General features: G+C 47.9%; 1 protein-coding gene across 1 annotated transcript in view; it reads left to right on the top strand.

Moving 5' to 3' along the window:
* The first annotated feature begins 351 nt into the window (after window positions 1–351).
* The window catches only part of CLIC6 (chloride intracellular channel 6), a 44,193-nt gene continuing 22,266 nt past the window's right edge, over window positions 352–22,278 (top strand). The window contains exon 1 of the mRNA XM_008701865.2: window positions 352–1,425. Coding sequence (XP_008700087.2) covers window positions 352–1,425 — 1,074 coding nt within the window. The remainder of the gene's footprint in view (window positions 1,426–22,278) is intronic.

Genomic DNA, 22,278 nt, shown 5'->3' with positions numbered 1-22,278 from the left:
GGCCTTCCCCAGCCGCGCTCTGCTCCTCCGTGGCCCGCGACTGCAGGAAACCCGGGTCAGAATTAGAGTGTGGGTGGGAAGCAGACGTGGAACCGGGGAGACGCAGTTACGGTGGAGGAAGATACCAGAGAGCTTAAACCGGGAGAAGGGGCGCAGTGTCTTGGGGTAGAGCCCGTTTTGCCCCGCAGGTCCAGAGCTCCGCCCAGTCGGGCGCCTTCCTGAGCCCAGGAGCCGGGCGTCCTCTTGGAGGGGGCGCAGGGGCCCCCTGGTACCGAGCTCCTCGCCCAGGGCCACTTGCTCCATCAGCAGTGTCAAGGAAGGGTGTCCGGTGGAGGACAGGGATCTGCGGCCATGGCCGAGGCCGCGGAGCTGGAGGGCGCCCCCCCAGGTCCCCAGGGGCCGCCTGAGTCCCCGCCGCCTCTGGCGGAGAAACCTGGCGAGCTGGGGGCCGCGGGCCGGGAGGCGGAGCGGGAGGAGGCCAGCCAGGGCGCCGCGGAGGCGCCGAGGGGCGAGGGGGCGGGCGCAGCCGCGACGGCCGCGGTGAACCCGGCAGAAGGCGCGGATCCGGACGGAGGGCGCGCGGGCGAGCCGGAGCCGGGCGCGGACAGTGGCCCGGGGGCCGCGACGCAGGGCGCGAGGGCAGCGCAGGGCGAGGCGGAGGCCGAGGAGGGCGCCCCGGGTTGCGCCGAGGTCCCCCAGGGAGACGAGGCGAGGGGCGCCGAGCAGGTGGAGGAGGTGAGCCCCGACCGCGGCGCGCAGGTCGAGGCCTCGAGGGAGGTTCGGGGGGAGCCCGGGGAGGCCGAGGCCCCCGGGGCGAAGGAGAAAGCGGAGCAAGGGCCGATGGAACCGGGAGGCGGCCCGCCGGGGGCCCAGGGAGCCAGCATGGAAGCCGCGGGGCCGGCGGGAGAGGCGCACGGGGCCGAGGGTGAACCCCGGGACGGAGCGGACCTCAGCCCCCAGCCCCAGCCCGAGGCCACGGAGGCCGCAGCGGCGGAGATTGGGGGGTGCGGCCCTGGGGAGCTGGCAGGGGAGCCCGACGAGGCTGGGGCCCTGAGAACAGAGAAGTCGGAGGAAGTGGCCCCCGGGGACGCGAGGGCGGAAGCTGTCGAGGACGGGGGCCAGGGTGGGCCCCAGGAGGAGCTGAAGGAGGCAGAGGAGGAGAGGCGAGAGCGCGGTCCGGAGGGGCCAGGCGAGCAGGCGGCAGCGGGGGGCGAGGAGGAACCCCCAGACAGCAGCGCGCCCGCAGAGGCTGCCGCGCCTTCCGGGGCCGTGGAGCCCGATGCCAAGCTCGGCAACCACCTGGCGGAGGAGGGCAGCGTGGAGGGCGGGGACGAGACGGCGCGGGTGAACTGCCGCGGGGAGGACGGAGAGGCGTCGGAGGACGGAGCCCCGCGGCAGGAGCACGACATCACCCTCTTCGTGAAGGTAAATTGAGCTTTCCCCCAACTCTTAGCGCGTTTTGAGCCTTGGTCTTCCAGGTGTCCTGATTGTCGCTTCTGTTCACCGGACGGAGGCGGGACGGCCTGGGTGTCACGGAGAGTTTCAGGAACGTTTTGGGGAGACGGGATGGTTTGGAAACAAAGAGGTTGGGTAGGGGAAGTCGGGGAAGTGGGGGTGCGGGTCCAGCATCCTACTGTCCTTTGTTCTGAAAATCGTAACCGGCCCTTCTAGTCTGGAGATTATTGAAGAATCAATTAAAAATAGTGACGCGCCCTATTGATGTTCAAAGCAATTCATGCCAAAGGAAACTCTAATACTTGAAGTGAAAAAAAAAAATGCAAACAGGTTGTAATGTGAGAAATATCCCCAGGACTCAAATTTCGGAGGCCCAGAGCTGACCAGTGTTTTCAGTGGGTAGAATCGATGAGGTATATTTGGAAGGAAAGTGGAAATTTATTTAAATATTATAATATTTGTTGAACATTTTAACATGGATTTTGGAAGAACAAGATACTGGGTGACTTGAACATCATCTGGCTTTATGTCGTATTTCAACCTTGCTTTAAATGGGAAGAAAGCAATGAATTTGTTAAGGAATCTGTAGGACTCGACTGAGGAAGTTTTGAGTTTAAAGAGGCCTTTTTACAAGGCATCAAAAATAAAGGGCAAGGTCCCGCTGTAACTCACACAAAAGGGGATCTTTGTGAAAAAAAAAAAAAAAAAAAAAAAAAAAAAAAAAAAAAGACGTTCCTGAGGACCTTCAGCCAGACCAGGAAAGCAGCAGATAATAAGGTCAAGAATGTGCATTGCGTGTTGAATCATAATCCTTTCAAAATACTTTCAGGCTTATAGAAGCCAGTTAGGACCTAAAGCTCCTTGACGGGAATGTAAGCAAAGTCTAATAAGCAAAAAGAGAAATGTTTCCAAAGCGATTAACATCAGAATTTGAAGAATTGTTTGGGGGGCAAAGGGGTTAGTTAAGAGAGGGCATGCGGTTCTTCACCAGTGGGAAGGTGCTGTTCTGAGCATGTTTAAAGACCCTGGAGCAATTTAAGGTTAAGTGTTGGGATATAATCTAAGGGCACAGCCCCAGGGACGCCCCTGGTTGCTGGAGGTCTGCGGGGAAGGGACAGGGTAGTGGGAGGGGGGGAGGAGGGAGAGAGCTGAACACAGTGCTGCTGTGTGTACCCCAAATCTGCTCTGGATTTAAGAAATTCCCCATTGCTCCGTCTCATGGCCACCTGCTTCCAGCACATCTTTGCAGTTTCTTGTTACAGTTTTGAAAGACAGTAACATCTTCCTACCTCGTCTTCTTGCTTCCATTTCCCAGCTCTCCAGTCTAGGCCCTGGTGACAGCCAGTGAGCTAGGAAATGAGATCCGATCACTTTGTTTCTGAAAGCAAAGTTCTCCAGTTGTTTATTGTAGACTTTCAGATGAGTCCATACTCCTTAGCCAGGCCACAGGCTGCTCACGATGGCATTCCTGCCTCTGCGGTGTTGCCTGGGTGTCCCCCCACTTCGTCATCCATGGTACCGCCATGCCAGCCATATTGAATTAGTTACCATTCCTTGGGAGAACCACATTCTTGCCGGCCTGGAAATTGTGCAGGTGCTGCGCCCTCTGCCCGAATCAAGCTTCTTCCCCCCTCACCCCACTCCCTGCCTCCTGCCTGGTTATTTGCTGTGTGTTGAGATTCACCACGGGCATCATATCCTCTGGGGAGCCTTGGCCAACCCCCGTCTGGGTCGGGTGTCCCTCTGTGGAAGGTCCACTCACACATTGCGTGTTGTACTTGTTCCCTTGACGGTGTGAAATTCATCATCTAGCCTCCACGTGGAGCACAGGCTCGGAACATGATGAACGTTTGAATGGGCGGCTGCCAGCACGAGGTGGTGTATACCGTGGTGATCAATAGCAGGGACGTTAGAGCCAGTGGGATCAAATCCTGGCTCTGCTACTTTCTTGCAGTGTGACCTCGGGGAGGCTACATAACCCTTCTGTGCTGTTGTTGCTTATGGATAAAATGATGATAATCGTAGTACCCAATGAGGTTGTTGTGGGGATTCAAGAATTAGATTACATAAAGCACTTAGAATAGTACCTGGCTTGAAATAAGCATAATGTAAATGCACATTCATGTCGTTCTATCTGCTCAACTCCCACAAACGTCCATTGATTTTGCACAGAAGCAATCCCCTGCCCTTTCCATCCTTGCCTCTTTTTTTTTTTTTATTTTATTTATTTGTCAGAGAGAAAGAAAGCACAAGCAGGGGGAGCAGCAGGCAGAGGGGAAGTAGGCTTACTGAGCAGGGAGCCCAATGCGGGACTCGATCCCAGGACCCTGGAATCATTTTTTTCCCGCAGATCCTGCCCAGGAGTAGTTTGTGTGGGCAGAGGCAAGGGGCTTGTCCTGGACGGCTTATCCAGAATGTTTTATTCTGACGTGATCAGCTTGGAGCTCAGTTGCCCGCTCCCACCCCACTTTTTTTTTTTTTTCTTTAAGAAAACAGATCTCCAAACAGGGAGATTGGTTTTTAAGCAACTACTGCTTGATATAACGTCTGAGGAGCACTTAAGATGTGCCTCGTAGCAGTGTTAGGGCGTCTCACTTTCTTTTTATCCTACGAATCATTCCCCTTAAAAACAAAGAAGACCCCAGTGTAGGAATCAGGCAAACACTCTTTAGGTGCTTCTATCTTTTGAGTTTCTAATACTTGATTTAAAATCCTTAAATTCGTCTACAGTAGTATTTCTTTGCCAGATTTAGCTTTCTTGACGTTCCTTCTTTGGGCTCCACTTTATTTGGACTTCATTCCAGACTAGACATCTGACCTCCTGGGTTTTGGAAACGTCAGATTTTTCCGTGCCATCACTGGAGTGCAGAAGTCACAGGTTTGTTCTTCAGGGAGAAGTACCCCACACCTTCCAAACATTCCCCTCGCCTTCATCTGACAGCCTCGTAAACACAGTTGTAATGAATTAGCCCATATTTTTACTTGTCGATTTTTAACTTTTATGTTTCTCCCCATTTTTTAAAATAAATATATCAGTTGCAAATATACCACAAAGTGATGACATATGACCCGGTAACAGGTGCAAATCAAATCTGCCTCTACTTCTAGCCACTTGGTCATTTATATTCCCCATCTTTGTGGAAACTGGCATCATACTAATTTGCCATTTTGCTTTATTCTGTAAGTACGCAAGAAATGTCTTCTTGTAAAAGAGTCAAGGACATAGAGAACAGGCCGAGCAAAGCTTCCCTGAATTACTGTATGGCAAATTAATTGCTCATCATGCTGATTCTTACTTTTTTTTTTTTTTTACAAAGAAGTCTTAATTATTTGTCATCAAATTATAGGGTAACCCTGCAGTATATTTAGTAAGAAAGATCCTTTTCTTCTTTACTCATAACAAAGGGTAACAACATAATAACATACCAACGTAACAATAACGCAAGACAAACAAAATACTGACAACAAAGGCTAAGGTAGGGGCTTCACCAGCTGTGGCGATTTAGTCCCTAAGGAAGTCTTGCTTACAGATTTGGTGCTTCTAATCCCGTAGTACCTGGTGATGGTGTATACTTTAATGTAAGGTCTAGGGGCAGGACAGTCTAAGATACGGATTTCCTGGCAAATTTCACATGACCTAAAAAACCTCAATGTGACCAATGAATAATCCTGGGCCAGAGTCCAAGTGTTTCTTAAACTAGGTTTTGGACACCATATATTTAACTATTAATACGCAGCTACTGTGGAACTCAAAAACTTGCATTTGCCGTCACATTCGGGTCTCGAGACAGGTGGAATTGGTGACGGAACAAAGCCCAACTCAAGAAAGACTTGACCTCTGATTAGGCATTGTCACTGAGAACCGCCCCCCAACATGAATGAGTACATAAATGGAGCCAGCCAAGCAGCGCGACACCACGTGGCCACCAGGATGTCCTGTGTGTCCAGGAGCAACAGCTGAGTAGACCTGGTAGACCAGTTGGCTGCAGCAATCCACATACCTTTCTCCAGGAGACAGCACGTTGAGACTGTTCTGTGGGGGCTTGGTGTCTGAGGAGCTTGAAAAGGTGGTGGTAGTTTCATAACTATGTGTGGACTATGACCATGTGCTCTGAAGGGAAATGAGCAAAGATGCACTTCCGTGACTTTACCTCTCCCCCCAAAATAACATTTTTTGTTATTTGCTTTCTGAGTATCTTATACCATCTGCTTACAAACACTTTTTTAATTTAAATTCTATTAGCCGACATCATTATTTTCAGATGTCATGTTCAATGATTCATCAGTTGCATATAACACCCAGTGCTCATCACATCACGTGCTCTCCTTAATGCCCATCGCCCAATTACCCCATCCCTCCACCCACCTCCCCTCCAGCAACCCTCAGTTTGTTTCCTAGAGTTAAGAGTCTCTCATGGTTTGTCTCCCTCTCTGATGACTTCCCATTCAGTTTTCCCTCTCTTCCTCTATGATCCTCTGTGCTGTTTCTTATATTCCACATATGAGTGAAACCATATGATAATTGTCTTTCTCTGATTGACTGATTTCGCTCAGCATAATACCCTCCAGTTCCATTCACGTTGATGAAAATGGTAAGTGCTCATTATTTCTGATGGCTGAGCTTACAAACACATTTATGAAATCAGTACAGTTAGTTGGGGTGGAAACTGAGGTCGACCACCATGTTCTGCTAACCTTTGACATACACACGTACACACATGCACACTGGGGGTCGTGGTCCCTCTCCCCACACTGAGTGAGATCCACGTCGTAATTGCTTCTCCACATCGTGTCCTCCTACCTGGCGTGGCAGTGGGCTTGTTCTAAGCTCTCAGTCAGTGCTTTTTGGTAATGATAGGTCAATAGCCAGATGGATGCATAAACAGTCCGAGGTGACTCAGCTAGTGAGAAGCTGGACACAAACCTGTTTCCCACCATCCCAGTCCAGCATCCCATCTCAAAGGGCCAGAGCCACTCTCCTCCATGAAGACATCTTGGCAGCAGGGCTGCAAGACGCTGGAATTCCCCCAGGGCTCTGGGAATTGGTGGGTCTGCTTGGCTGGGTGCACACATGCCACAGCTCCTGGCCCTCCCTGGGCTGACGGGCTGTGTGCTCTGGACTCATGGAAGTAAGTGAGGGATCTTGCTTCACCCCCAGTATGAGCTTCTCCTCCTCCTCGCAGTGGGTCTCCTTTATAGGCTTGGTTTCTCAAGGTCATCTGTTCTCCAGGAGGCCTCTCAGATATCCTACCTCCCCGAGTCTCTGGAGATCTGTAAGATACCTTCAGAAACACCACACTGGATCCTTTGAACAGGTAAATTTACCCATTAGTCTCATACACATAGAAGAATGAACCCTAGACTTTGAAGGAATGTATAAAGTGCAAAGCTCTGAGCCGTGGTTTAGTGTCAGGTGGGTCCCAGGGCTGTAGATGAATCTGTCAACTTAGCTCATGTGGATTTATCACCTCTTATGTGTTAGGCACTATGCTGGAGTTTGGGGACCCAATGTCAAGCAAGACAGACAGGGTCCCTGCCCTCATAGAGTTTACCATCTAGCACGGAGGACAGAGATTGAGCACTGAAAGTGTGTGGTAGCGGGGACCACATAGATTTGTCTACTGTTGGCCTCCCAACCCCCAGCGCAGGGTCGGACGCAGGGTAGGCGCCAAGTTAATGCTGGCAGGACGGGGAGGAGGGCGCGAAGATGAGTAGGAGGCTGTATATAGCCAAAGGACCCGTGGATACAGGGGTAGTCATTAACTTGTTATCAATTTGATTATATTTGGGGAGACACAGAGAGTGGGACCCTCTGATAGTCCCTAGTACATGTTCTTCCAGATTTTTGAAACTAGGCTGTCTTTGCTCTAGGCAGTCTCTGAGCTCCTGTGAGATTCAGCAAAGAAAAGTTTCTCTGAGAGTCCGGGAGTTGGATGTTTAAATCTCCTAAACTCCTTTTCCATCATTAATTTCTTCTGCTTTTTATCCCTGACAGAATGCTGATTCATAAACTGGGCTTTGTATTTGGCCATAGTTGGGGGTGGGGGAAGATTCTTTCTCCACAATATAGACAACTTCTAAAGACATCAACGTGTCTTCCGGCAACCCATTCTCCTACCCATAGGGAGACGGTATCCAATTCCATTTTCATCTGGAGTCTGCAAAGCCTGAAATATTTATTGTCGGGCCCTTTAAGACAAGGTTTGCTGACCCATAGCTTCAACCTCCTTTGATTCATGACCCGGGACTAGATACATCGCCTCTGGCACAAAATCGGAGTTCTGTTTAGCAAGGAAGAAAGAGAATGACTGTCGAGTAAAGAATCAGCAGTGTCGATCATAGTGAAAAATCTTTAAGACACTAAGTGTCTTATGCATATTGTTGGAAATGTTATTTTTCTATGAAATCCCTAATCTTGATTTAGGTGAGATTGAAATAAAGCAGATCATAAATGTAAAAAGATACAATGCAATGTAATGAAATGAAAAGGAAGTCTTTTTTTTCATTTTTTAAAAATTTATTTATTTATTTTTGAAAAGTTCCATGATTTATTACTTGTGTATAACACCCAGTGCACCATGCAATATGTGCCCTCCTTAATACCCATCACCGGCCTATCCCAGTCCCCCACCCCCTCCCCTCTGAAGCCCTCAGTTTGTTTCCCAGAGTCCATAGTCTCTCATGGTTCATTCCCCCTTCTGTTTACCCCCCTTTCTTCTTCCCTTTCTTCTCCTACCAATCTTCCTACTTCTTATGTTCCATAAATGAGTGAAACCATATGATAATTGTCTTTCTCTGCTTGACTTATTTCACTTAGCATTATCTCCTCCAGTACCATCCATGTTGCAGGAAATGTTGAGAAATTGTTCTTTTTGATGGCTGAGTAATATTCCATTGTATATATGGACCACATCTTCTTAATCCAGTCATCTGTTGAAGGGCATCTTGGCTCCTTCCACGCTTTAGCTATTGTGGACAATGCTGCTATGAACATTGGGGTGCATATGGCCCTTCTCTTCACTACGTCTGTATCTTTGGGGTAAATACCCAGGAAATACCCAGGAAGTCTTTTTCTTTCCCCGAGGTCCAGCCTCTCAGTTTTTCTTCCTGGAAATAGCCACTGAATATCTTTCCAGAGATATTCTGTACATATGCAAGCTTACATGGAAATATTCTCAGTGTATTAATTGTCTAACACTGTGTAATAAATTACTCTAAGATTTAGCACTCTAAACAACAAACATTTGTTATTCACAGCTTCTCTGTGTCGGGAATTTGGGATCAACTTGGTTGGGTAGTTTTGGCTCATGAGGTTGCAGTCAAGATATTGGCAGGGCTGTGGTCTCATCTGAAGGATTGGTTGGGGTAGCAGTGGGGGGGTGGATTCACTTCCAACATGATTGACTCACACGTCTGTTGGCAAGAGGTTCAGTTCCTCACCACTTGGGGCTCTCTCCATGGACTTCTTTGGTGTGCACACAACATGACATCTGGCTTTCCCCAGAGCACGGATCCAAGAGAGAAGAAACCACACACTGTCACTTCTGTCTTATTTTATTCACTAAGTCCAATTCTCAAGGAGATTGAAATTAAACTCCACCTTTCAAAGGGAAAGTTGAGGATTTGTGGACATATTTTTAAGAAAATATTGCACCCACCTTTTTTCTTTTTTCATAAAAAGTAGTACACTGGAAATACATTTGAATTACATCTTGCTTTCTTTACTTAATAGTGTATCTTAGAAATCATTCCCTGTTGGTACCTGTAGCCTTATCAAATTCTTGTTAAAAATTTCATACTTTTCTAGTGATTGGTATACTCTATAGTCAGTCTCCCACAGGTGGATGTTTAGGTGGTTTCCTCTTTTTTTTTTTTTTAAAGATTTTATTTATTTATTCGACAGAGATAGAGACAGCCAGCGAGAGAGGGAGCACAAGCAGGGGGAGTGGGAGAGGAAGAAGCAGGCTCATAGTGGAAGAGCCTGATGCGGGGCTCGATCCCATAATGCTGGGATCACGCCCTGAGCCGAAGGCAAACGCTTAACCGCTGTGCCGCCCAGGCGCCCCTAGGTGGTTTCCTCTTTTGGATGTTAAACCCTGCTGTAGTGAATGTCTCTCCACAGTGAAATCACATATGGAAGCACAATTCTTAGAAATGACATTGCTATGGAAAAGGATATGCCTGTTTAAGATTTTGATAACCTTTACCAAATTTCCTCTTCGGGGGTTCCACCACATAATGTCCCTCGGACACAATATGGGGGCCATATTGATTTCCCCAACCTTCCCCACTGAGAGTTTTCTTAAGCTTTTTGAAGCTGAGAGGTGAAAAATGATGCCCATTGTCATTTAATTCACATCTCTTTTAGTGTGTGCGAGACTGAGTATGCTTTTATACATCTGAAACTGTTGATATCTTTTTTCCGTGAGCAGCTTGCTTATGTCCTTTGCCCATTTTTCAAATCTACATTTGGCCTTATTCTTCCTGATTTTTATATTAAAGAAATTAGACCATTGTCTGTCACGTGGGTTTCATATATTTTTATGGGACTGTTTTGACTATTTCTACTGGAGTAATTTATCCTCTTAGTCTTAGTCACTTCTTGGAATTGATACACAGAAAAACAAAGCATAGGTTGTGACCAAGCTCTTAGAATCTCCAACTTCGTTTACTAGAATCTTTTTTTTTTGCATTTGCTTATTTATTTACTTTTATTATTATGTTCAGTTAGCCAACATATAATCCCTCATTAGTTTTTGATGTAGTGTTCAACAATTCATTAGTTACTAGACTCTTTAAATTCTCTGCTTTACTTTATATTCTATAACTTCTTTTTTTTTTAAATGATTTTTTATTATATTATGTTAGTCACCATACAGTACATCCCTGGTTTCTGATGTAAAGTTCGATGCTTCATTAGTTGCATATAACACCCAGTGCACCATGCAATACGTGCCCTCCTTACTACCCATCATCAGTCTATCCCATTCCCCCACCCCCACCCCTCTGAGGCCCTTAGTATATTCTATAACTTCTTGAGTCCTGAGGGATTAGGTATTTCAAGTCCTGCCTTTCTCTTTTTCTTTTTAATTAGAAGTTTGCATTTTATCAAGTGCGTGCCCTTGGAGAATTGCATTCTTTCTCACGTGGTAAGAATTCCCACTCAAAACAAGGTTTAAAATATATAGATAGCAGGATCGTTTCATGCCACACTGCTCCATCTGAACAGGTAAGATATGTCACTTTGATCTTGGCATGCCATCTATCGGGATGAATTTGAGCCCCACAAATAAAAACCAGGGTGAAAAGTAATCACCTGTGCTAGAGTGATATCGAAATATTGTTTCTGAGGTTGTCTCCTAGTCAGACGTTCTGTTTGTGTCTCCATCTGTTGAAAGAACCAGCCAAAATTTATAGAGAATGATGATGGCAAATCCTATTCGTAGAGATCCAGTGAATTGTGGAAAACTACTCAGAGCTTATGTTAATTAGTGGGAGGGGGAAACTGAAATACTCAAATATCAAAGATCATTCGGAGAGATACTTTGGTAGCTTCTCAGGGGACAGCCGTATGGACAATGGTTGATATATACTTACTCAGCCCACAAGGGTAAGTCTAATTTGATATGTGTGTGTAAGAAATCGTCAGATTAGAAATATCTTCTAATTCCAGATTTTTACTAAGTTTATGGACTCTACACCCAACTCACTGTGTCTTCTCCTTTTGGGCTTGGCGGTGTTTTGGACCCAAGTGGCTGTTTAAAGCAAATATTTATTGAGTGCCTGCTAAGTATCAGACATTGTGCTTGGGGCTGGGGTACAACAGCCACAAACAGTGATGAACAGAGCCCTCGCTTTTCTAGAGCTTTCAGCCAACAGAGTGATCTTTTCTAGAGCTTTCAGTCTACAGAGTGATCCAGAAGGAAATGGCTAGAGTGCAGTGTGAGGAAGGGGACCACAGGGGGGTGTGTGCTGGAACAGGTCGGAGGTGCAGGATGGCAGGTTGCACAGTGAGCTTTAAAGGGGGGCGGGGATTTGGCCTCTAGATCTCTGACAGCCCAAGCTCTGCCCTCTGCGGCTGTCCCTTCCCTTTGGAAGATTGTGCTGTGCACCATGAATGGGAAAGTGCATGAGCAATGTACAAGCATGCCTACTGCATCAGGTAAAAAGAATTGGGTGGTCAGTTGTTAATAATGTATTTTGTAGAATGTAAATTTTATAATCTCATAAATTCTTTCCATCTAAGTTAGCAATGCCTTACACATCATCACATTACATTCACAGACCTTGGCTTGTGTCTGAGCACCGTAATTGAACAGCTGTTAAAGTTCTGAGCATGTTGCAAATCGTCTTTGGCTTTCTGTTTCTATGGCGGAGACTGTAGTAAAGAATACAGCAGAAGAACAAAAAACGGGGGAGAGAGACAGAGGTCACTGAGTGGTGTCCAGCTGGTGGTGGGCCCATCTCAGGGGTCCAAGGCAGCCTCACGCACTTGTCTAGGGTCTCGGCAGCATGGCTGGAAGGCTGGGCTCAGCCGCCATTGTCAGATGGAGCGCCTACGTGTAGCCCCTCCAGCAGGTGGCTGCAAGAGGGTCAGTGAACAAGGCAGGCGCCGCAGAAGGCTTTTCTAGTGAAAACCACACAGCCTCACTCGCTCCCACCGTATTCTGCTGGTGACCAGGCAGTCACGGGGGTCTGGCCAGATTCAGAGGGAAGACAGACACTCAGACCCCATTTCTCAATGAGAGGAGGTCAAAGAACTTGCAGCCCCCTTTAACCCAGCCTGCGATGATGGGATTTCAGGGTGTGCCGAAATGCTCAAATCCTGTGTTTATAGATCCAGTTCTTTACTACCTTGACCTGGTTTAAGGAAATTTCAGCAGCGCCTCAGGGCAGCGGAGTTAGGTTTTTTTTATACCCAGTGATGGGCAGAGCGCCGTCCCTGCTGCATTTCCCACAGCAAATGTCGATACCGCATAATTACCGTAATTACAACACACGGGCAAGGAGGGCCTTGGACTGAGATCCGGGCCACTCCATGTACCCTTTCTGGAGTCATTTCTCTGCCATCTTACGAAGCAGCCATTTATTCTTACAAAGGAGAAGGGACACCGTGCCAATTAAGTACAGACTCGCTGAGTGTGGGGATCCTGAGCGGTCCCAGAGTCACAAGAGGCTTGGGTCCCCTTTCACAGAGCTGTGCGATTCTGCCTTCTGGCCAGTAGGCCTCTTCCCTGGAAGGGCAGCCAGCCACTGAGGGAGGAGGAAACCCAGACCCTCTCTGTCCAAGGCTTTATCTTTGTGTTTTTCTAACCTTCCTGGGGGCTTAGGATGCTGCGGTCCAGTAGGAAGAGCCCCCTTATGCACCCCCAGCAGCACCCCCTGGGTACCCTAGGCCCACCCCTGGCCAGAGTGGGTGGGGGAAGAGGAATCAGGTGGGGGGTCACGGTTCTCTTCCCCGAGTGGGGGCACACGACGGGTTCTGGTGGGACGCCTCGGACCACAGCCGCAGGCGGGTCTGACACACTCCGCACATCACCGACATCACGTGCCCCAAAGGCCACACAGAATAAAAGCGTTACTGATTTGGAGATCCGGGGACACGGGAATTTCTTCCTAAATGAGGGAAATTAACACTTTTTTGGTGACTTTGGGGTCAGGGAGGCAGTGAGTTCGAAGACTCTTGGATCTCTTGGACCGACTTAATCTCCACCCCAACTTTGTTCCCTTGTTTGAGCTCCAGGCTGGGATGCCTTTGACTCTCTTCCCATAAACGGGCAGACTGGACGAAGTTTGGGGTTGCAACTCAATGGCTTCTTTGTGTCATTTGACTCTACAGAGAATTCGATGCTTAAGAAAATTCAGAGGTATTAAGACATCAGATACGAGGGGCACATTTTCTTTTTGTTACCTGCCCCTTTAAGCAATATCGTATGACTGCGTCGTGAACAGCAGCAATAGAGTATGATTGCTGTGTCTCTCTAGTTGCTGCGGGAAATGCAGCAGGGACGGCGCTCTGCCCATCACTGGGTGTAAAAAACCTAACTCCGCTGCCCTGAGGCACTGCTGAAATTTCCTTAAACCAGGTCAAGGTAGTAAAGAACTGGATCTATAAACACAGGATTTGAGCATTTCGGCACACCCTGAAATCCCATCATCGCGGGCTGGGTTAAAGGGGGCTGCAAGTTCTTTGACCTCCTCTCATTGAGAAATGGGGTCTGAGTGTCTGTCTTCCCTCTGAATCTGGCCAGACCCCCGTGACTGCCTGGTCACCAGCAGAATACGGTGGGAGCGAGTGAGGCTGTGTGGTTTTCACTAGAAAAGCCTTCTGCGGCGCCTGCCTTGTTCACTGACCCTCTTGCAGCCACCTGCCGGAGGGGCTACACGTAGGCGCTCCATCTGACAATGGCAGCTGAGCCCAGCCTTCCAGCCATGCTGCCGAGACCCTAGACAAGTGCGTGAGGCTGCCTTGGACCCCTGAGATGAGCCCACCCACCAGCTGGACACCATTGAATGACCTTTGTCAATGCCACGTGGAACAGAAGGGTCACCTAGTGGGAGGCCTTGTCCTGATTCCTGACGGATGAAATCACGAGACACAGCAAAGCAGCACTCCCTGCTGCATTTGGGGTAATTTGTTCCTTGGCTGTGGGTAACTGGGAGGTATGGCTTATGTCTCTTCTAAGCTGGTGAAATCTGGGTGGGTCAAAAGCCAGGGCCGTGGTGAGAGGGACAGAGGGGCTTAAGGCAAGTCCAAGTCCAGGAGTGGTCAGTACAAACGAAAGGAAGGCTCCCCTTGGCCGGTTCGTCTGTTTGCTGCGTGCATTTTTTCCCTCTGCGGTCACTATAGGGACTGGAATATTCTCAGCCATTCAAGAACGCAAACCACCAGGGTATATAAAAACAGGCTGCATTATTAAGCAGGCTTTCCGGAACAAGATGTTCCTTTGTTGTAATAATTCCTTGTGAGAATTTTACAAGGAAATAAGCTTTTCATGTCCGTGTAAAAGCTTCAGTTGGTATCAGGCCATATTATTAAATAAGGATTAAAAATAGCCCTGGTGTTTTTAAAGCATAATTCATATATGAGGATAAGTAGTAAGGTCTATTTTGTTCGTCCGAGTACTTCTTATGACGGTTCCACCTACTGTGACAATGAATGCTAACACAACTAAGCCTTTGGCCAGAATTTAAAGCTAAGAGCAGTTTGATTCAGTGACTAAGCTACATGGGTCGGGGGTGGCCAACCCCCTAATCCATCTAATAATACATTGATTGTCACGACGGTTGAAAAGAATAAATACTATATATACTTGGGAACGTTTTCAGGATGAATAGGCTTTTTGAAAGGTTCAGATCTATGTTTCAAAGTTTTAAGATCTAGAATATATTTCTTAGGCTCTAAGTAGAACGGTGACTTCAGTTGTTCTTAAGTTCTAAGTCTATGGAAGAGCGAGAAGCACGTTTCAAAATAGAGCATATTTTTTTTTTTTTTTTTTTGGTGACCTGCAGCGAGGGACTTCATAAACACAATATATTAATCAAGTGCAGACAATGGGCCCATCCCTCCACCCCACTGGGGATGGACAGCCTAAACCATTGGTTGGACGGGCAAAGTCAATTTTGAAAGCGTTATCGGTAGTACAGGCTTGTATTTATTTAAGAAAAGAAAATACTCACATTTTCTTTTCTAAATGAGGCCTTGCTGCACTTACGATACATTTTTCCTTGATAGGCTTACAAGAAGCGGGATGGGTAATCTTTGTGTCATGGCATATGCTAGAATAAAAATAAACTACCAGAAAGATCAGAAAATGAGGGGCATAAATGGCCTTTCTCTTCGGTGGTCAGAGGTGTGGGGAAAGAGAGGACCTCTCCGTTCGACTCCTCTTCTGCGAGGAGCCTTCCTTCCGTCCCAGGGCTTGTGGATTGTCGCCGTCTTCGCTGATCGACTTGCTGCTCCGCTAGGTGGCAGAAGAGGGAAGGTGTGAGACGAGACAATGGGCAGGAGGGGCGGTTTCCCGTCCAGTTAGCGTTCCTTCAGCCTTGGGAACAGTTAAAGACCAGAAGCCTTGCAGATGGTCTCTACTGCACAGTAGTCTTGGCAATGGTACAGCTGGAATCATTGCGGTCGTTGGCTTCTTGCCTGCAAGCAGCTGATGCAGCCCTTTCTATTGACCTTGGCAGTCACCTTGGCACTGTAATCGGGGGTGATAACAGGAGTCCAGCAGGGGCACGGTCCGGCTTTCTGCTCCGCTCCCCGCGGGCCCTCCTCCCTCCCATCTGCAGGTGGCCTGCTCCCCCACCCCACGCTGCCTGGCTCCATCCTGCACCAAGAGGTGGGGGAAGGACCAGTGCGGCTTCTCCTTCGCTGGCACGGGCCGTACAGGAAGACGGGAGATGGTGATGCCGAGCTGAGAGAAGCCTAATGTGCAGGCAGCAAAACCATCAGTCCTCCGCAAAGGGCTCGACTTTTGACTAAGTCACAGTAAGACTGGTTTCCCACAGTTTAAGGGAAGCTCAAGAGTAGAAATTCCAGCAACGGAGCCCAGGTATCAGATTCTGAGGGCTGCAGGGTCAGAATTGCCCCCGATGAAGCTGCTTTCCCGGTTCCTTTGCACCTTACAGAAATGGGGAAATGAGGCCAGAGCTTAGTGCATTAGGGACTCGCACTCTCTCTGTCACTTTCTGTTGGTTTTCCCCGCCTGTTGTCTCTGTCGCCCGCTGAAGGGGTTTATATAGCTTTTAGAACACTTTATTTTTCATAGGATGCTCCTTCCCCAATTTTGTGTTTTTTGGGCATTTCTGTAAAAGTTGTTTCATTAGTTCTTGGCAAAGAAAATAATCTTCTGTTGTGTCATTGTTTCCACGGGAAACTCAGTCAATGTATCAATTCAACTCACATCGTCTTTCCCAGGAATGAAGTTTCCTTTTAAAGAATGTCCTTCCCCCTAAAAGGTATCAGTGAGTCATATTTCAGTAATGAATTTGTTTTTTTAAATGTGGAGTCCAGATTTTCAGAACTACAAACCTGTGGGCATACCTGATTCTGACGAATTAGGTTGATTAGCCATTCAGGGTTTGGAGAGTATTATTAAGTTGTGACTTCCTGCACTGATAGCATCTGAATAAACATGGAAAGAGTTAAAAATCCCCCGAAATTATTCAACTTACGCCTCGAGAACGATGTGTGAAGTGAGTGTAGAGCTCTGGATTCCTCCCACACTATCCATCGTAGGTGGAATTCCAGAATGTTCTCCACACAATGGGTATCCAAAACTAGGTCAGGAGTAGAGTCGAGCAAGCAGCATTCCAGAACTTGACCCTACCCTGGTTGGGTCTCTCTTCTTGCCCCATTGTCGCTGTCCCCTAGACCTTGAGAATATGTCGGCAAGTTAAAGCATTCAGTAATGCTTCTGTTCGCGCTGTGGTTGGGGTGCTAACCATCAGTGTGTTTGGGGGATCACTGATCTATGGATCGACGCCTGTGTTCACTCATTGGCTCAGCAAGCATTAAGCATCCCAAATTCCAAAAAAGAAAATCTTCCTCTATTCTTTTCCTGCAACTTTTCCTTTCGGAAGGGGGTTTTGTGTTTTCTGGTTGACGGCACGCAGTGTTTGGTGTCATTTTTACCCTTGAGCCTTATTTTGTCGAGTAGATCTTTCCCTTACTGAACAAACTCATGGGCAAGCCAGCGTGACACCACTCCCCTCGCAGCTCCCTCTTCTCCTGCCAATAGGCGGAGGGTCGCTGTGTCCAGGGCCCTGGGCACTTGGTGTGGACTGGGACAGAAATGGAGTCCAGGGAACCAGAGCGGGTCTGGTTCAGATGGTGCTCAAGGGGGAGCTGGACAAGCTGAGCCGTGTAGGCCGCTTCCGGTCCCATACCCAAGACCCAGCAAATCCTTCCCCACCTTTAATCCCTCGAAGGCTCTTTTGTTTGTATCTGTGTAGATGCCTTTATTTCAGCAACAAGTGAGAGCCGACCCAGGGGCCCGAAAATAGAGCAGCGGTTTTTATTCCCATAGAACTTGTCTTTCTAATAACGTGGGGCACTTTTATGTGTGTATGTATTTATTTATTTTAATTTTTGTTTTTTAATTTAAATTCAATTAATTAACATATACTGTATTATTAGTTTCAGAGGTAGAGTTCAGTGATTCATCAATTATATATAATACCCAGTGCTCATTATATCACTCATGTGCCCTCCTTACTGCCCGTCACCCAGTTACCCCATTTGCCCACCCACCTCCCCTCTAGCAACCCTCAGTTTGTTTCCTAGAGTTAGGAGTCTCTCATGGTTTGTCTTCCTCTGTGATTTCACCTTATTTTATTTTTCCCTCCCTTCCGCTATGCTCCTCTCTTTTGTTTCTTAAATTCCACACGTGAGTGAGATCGTATGGTAATTGTATTTCTTGGATTGACTTACTTCACTTAGCATAATACCCTCTAGCTCCAGCCATGTCATTGCAAATGGCAGGATTGCATTCTTTTTGATGGCTGAGTAATATTCCATTATATATGGCTGCAGCAGCTTGCATTCCCACCAACAGTGTAGGAGGGCTCCTCTTTCTCCACATCCTCGCCAACATCCGTTGTGTCCTGACTGGTTAATTTAGCCATTCTGACCCGTGTGAGGTGGTAGCTCATTGTGGTTTTGATTTGTATTTCCCTGATGCCCAGTGATGTGGAGTGTTTTTCCATGTGTCTGTTGGTCATTTGTACGTCTTCTTTGGAGAAACGTCTGTTCATGTCTTCTGCCCATTTCTTGACTGGATTATTTGTTCTTTGGGCGTCGAGTTTGGTAAGGTCTTTATAGATCTTGGCTACTAGCCCTTTCTCTGACAGGACATTTGCAAGTATCTTCTCACATTACGCAGGTCATCTTTTGGTTTTGTCGACTGTTTCCTTTGCTGAGCAAAAGTGCTTTATCTTGTGAAGTCCCAATAGTTCATTTTTGCCTTTGCTTCCCTGGCCTTTGGAGACATGTCTAGCAGGAAGTTGCTGTGGCCGAGGTCACAGAGTTTGCAGCCTATGTTCTCCTCTAGGATTTTGTTGGATACTTGCCTCACATGTAGGTCTGTCATCCATTTCGAGTCTATTTTTGTGTATGGTGTAAGAAAACGGTCCAGCTTCATTCTTCTGCATGTGGTTGTCCAATTTTCCTTGGGCCACTTTTATAAAGTTGCCATCAGTACAGGGCAGGGGTGGGACAGCTCCCTGGTGGTTCACAGGGAGACCAAAGGGCTCACTCTGTTGTCCCTCCCTTGCCGGAGGGAAAACTTGCCTGTACTCCCATCTCTAAAGCCCTTGTCCTCCTTGTTTCTTCCATGTGGGAGAGGGGAGAGCCGAGAGAAGGGACTCCATTTCTGGATTTTTCACCTCCACTTTGGTTTCCCGCCCCTCTAGTGGTCGCGGTCAGACCCACTCTTGGGAAGAAGTCAGTACTCCACGCACAACCCAACAGAGGTGTGTTGTGGGGAAGGCAGTGATCTGCAGAGAAGGCTGAGTTAATCGGTATTAGCAGGGATTTCGGTGAAGAGGAATGGTTTTCCTTTGGGGATGGGGAAGTGGGTACAAAATAAAACCAGAGAGCGCTTCCAAGGTCTTTACGTTTCAAAGCACACGGCTTGCATTACACCATCCATTCTGAATATTATTTTTTACGATCATTTTCTGCCAGTCCTCATTTCTGGCTCATTTTCTTCTATGGAAGGTGCTCTTGCAAGCTTCTCATTTGGTGCATTGAGGGGTCTGAAGTTCTTCCTTTTTCTGAGAACTGTCTGGGTCGGGGGGATTGATGTTGGTGTCCCCCAGAGTTGCTTGGCACCACTCCGGGGGCGCTAAACCCCCAGCGTAGCCTGGAGGATGAACGTGTCCGTGGCTCTGTGCTATGTGGCTGTCCGCGGCCTTCCCTGGAGCTTGTGGCTACTGGAGATTTTTCTTTTGGGTTCACTTCCCTGGGTTTGGCAAAAGCTTTCAGACCGGTGCATTTGTTGGCTGTGATGTTTCCCTGGTGCTTTTTGATTTTTGACTCACCTTCGTGCAGCATAAAATGATGCTCCTCGGTCTCCCCCCACCCTCCGAACAGACGCGTGTCTCCCCTTTGAGCAGTCACCCTGATTCTGGCTCTGCGGTCATGGGGCGAGACAGGCTTCTTCTTCCTTCTTCCTACAGAAGACTGTCCCCTTCTTTCCTATAAATGGGTCACGGGAGCTTGTTTGGGGTTCCAGCGGGGGCATCTGGACCCTTGTTTCTCCCAAACTCCCAGACCTGGGGGTTGGAGCAGGGCGAGGGCCTTCTCTGCTCCTGCCCAGGCTTACGGTGGATGAGGGCGGAACGTGCCTGGATATCCAGGTGCCCAGGAGCAACCTCTGGTTGACGGCCGGCATCCCCCGTCTCACAGCCAGATCCCCTTCCCTTTCTGTATTCTTCCTGAAAGGGAGAGCGCTTGTCTTTTCCCGCGTTGTTAATTAGCTACGGCATCCTAGAGCGCAATATTTTCAAGTTCGTCTATGCAAATAGGAGTATTTTTGTGGCCTCTCTTTCTGAATTCCAGCTTCCCAAGCCTTATTTTGGCCCTCAACATAAAACCAAAATACAGCAATTGTTTTTAAAGATTGTATTTATTTATTTGAGAGAGAGAGATTGAGAGAGCATGAGCTGCGGGAGAGGGGAGAAGGAGAAGCAGACTCCCTGCTGAGAGCCCGACTCGGGGCTCGATCCCAGGGCCCTGAGATCATGACCTGAGCCGAAGGCAGACACTTAACCGACTGAGCCGCCCAGGCGCCCCGAAATACAGCAATTCTGCAGGAACTGGACTTGCCTAGTTTGGATTTGGGACAATAAATGAACGTCTTTAGAAAACCCCAGCCTCCCCTCTTGCGTCGGCATGTCTGTCTCCATGGGGCAGATGAAGTGACTCATCACCCCGACATTGGATTTCTGCGGCCACAGTATGATTTGCAACAAATTAGGGACATCGGTTTCCTGGCTGCTCATCATCACGGCCCCTTTTAGAAACAGGAGCCTTGGAAGGGTTTGCTCCTCGACTGGTTTGTGGGCAACTCTGTGAGGCTGGTCTCTGGCTCACTGTCTTTTTTGAGCTGAAGAGTCAGGGTCAGGGAATCCTGAAATAGTATAGGCCCCTCCTTCTCTTTTCCCAGGGGTGAGGGTGGGGAGGGAGTTACAATATTTGCCAAAAAAAGCATGTGGCACAGAAAAGACTTCCTTATAATAAAGCCAGGGTGTCAGCGTCAGCCTTGGCCGGCCCGTTTGCTGTTGCTCCGTGTCTGGAGAGCAGCTGATCCCCTTGGCCTCAGGCCACCTGCCTTCCCTGTTGTGTGGGTCAGGCCAGGGCATAGACTATAGTCCTAGGGACTAATAAAGCCTCCAGATAATTCTGTAATGTCTGAAGCCCCCAAACCTCGCCTTTTAAATTGTGAACATCTGCAGATTGGTACTGCGTGTCTCTGCTCACTGACAAAGAACTTCAACGTGCAGCACATTTATTATCGGTGACCTAGGAACCCTTGAACTTGTAGGGAGCTCCTCCGAGCCTGCAAGGAAATGCAAAATAAAGTCTAATTGTTACACTTGGGGTCCTTACCTTCCCCAGCATAGTTCCACTAGCCTTTTGTCATTTTACTAGACTCTGCGCATTTTGTTTTTGTTTGTTTTTTTATTCTTTTTTTTTTTTAAAGATTTTATTTATTTATTTGACAGAGATAGAGACAGCCAGCGAGAGAGGGAACACAAGCAGGGGGAGCGGGAGAGGAAGAAGCAGGCTCATAGCGGAGGAGCCCGATGTGGGGCTCGATCCCAGAACGCCGGGATCACGCCCTGAGCCGAAGGCAGACGCTTAACCGCTGTGCCACCCAGGCGCCCCTGTTTTTTTATTCTGACTCTGATTTTCTCGCTTTTGAAGCTTAAGGCCAACCCTTCCTAATTTATACCTGATAGGATTTTGTGTCCTCCTGGTTGATTCTTCTGTTTCCCTTCACCGATGCAGAATGATAGGCTGCTTTGAGGGCAAAGCTTGTGAAGCCCGAGATTTCAGTTAGTAATGCAGGCTTACCTTCCCATCTCAGTGGGAAAACAGGGCAAGTGGGAAAATTAGCGAGTTGATGTGGGTCAGGTTTCTTGTTAACCAGGAAGATACAGGACAAAGTTTCCTAAATTTGCATTTAAATAAAAAAAAATACCATCGCGTTATACCACTGATCTGGCCTGGGGTCCCTACTGCCGTATGTCATCACCTCGCTCCTCTACAGGAAGTTGTGTCCTGTCCTGGTAGCTGTTCCTTTGTTTGCTATTCTTGTTGAAGTGCAAAAGCCATTCAGGGATAATCCATTATTCCTTTAGGCAAGACAACTGCAGGAGACGCTGATTACCTAACGCCGAGAGAGGGCTCCGTTCTATTTGTCCTACTGGGTACCCTCCGTTGCTGTTTTTCGGTATACCAGATTTTTTTTTTTAAAGATTTTATTTATTTATTTGACAGAGATAGAGACAGCCAGCGAGAGAGGGAACACAAGCAGGGGAGTGGGAGAGGAAGAAGCAGGCTCATAGCGGAGGAGCCTGATGTGGGGCTCGATCCCATAACGCCAGGATCACGCCCTGAGCCGAAGGCAGACGCCCAACGACTTAGCCACCCAGGCGCCCCGGTATACCAGATTTTTAAAAAAAATATTTAAGTATAATTGACATCCAATGTTATATTCGTTTCAGGTGCACAACACCGTGATTGGACAAGTCTACACATTATGCAGTGCTCGCCACGCTGAGTGTAGTCACCACGTGTCCCCATACCTTATGACA

The sequence above is a fragment of the Ursus maritimus genome, unplaced genomic scaffold (assembly GCF_017311325.1).
Source record: "Ursus maritimus isolate PB19 unplaced genomic scaffold, ASM1731132v1 scaffold_4, whole genome shotgun sequence".
Lineage (NCBI taxonomy): Eukaryota > Metazoa > Chordata > Mammalia > Carnivora > Ursidae > Ursus > Ursus maritimus.
The sequence above is the reverse complement of the archived record's forward strand: the minus strand, read 5'-3'. Positions and strand labels throughout refer to the sequence as shown.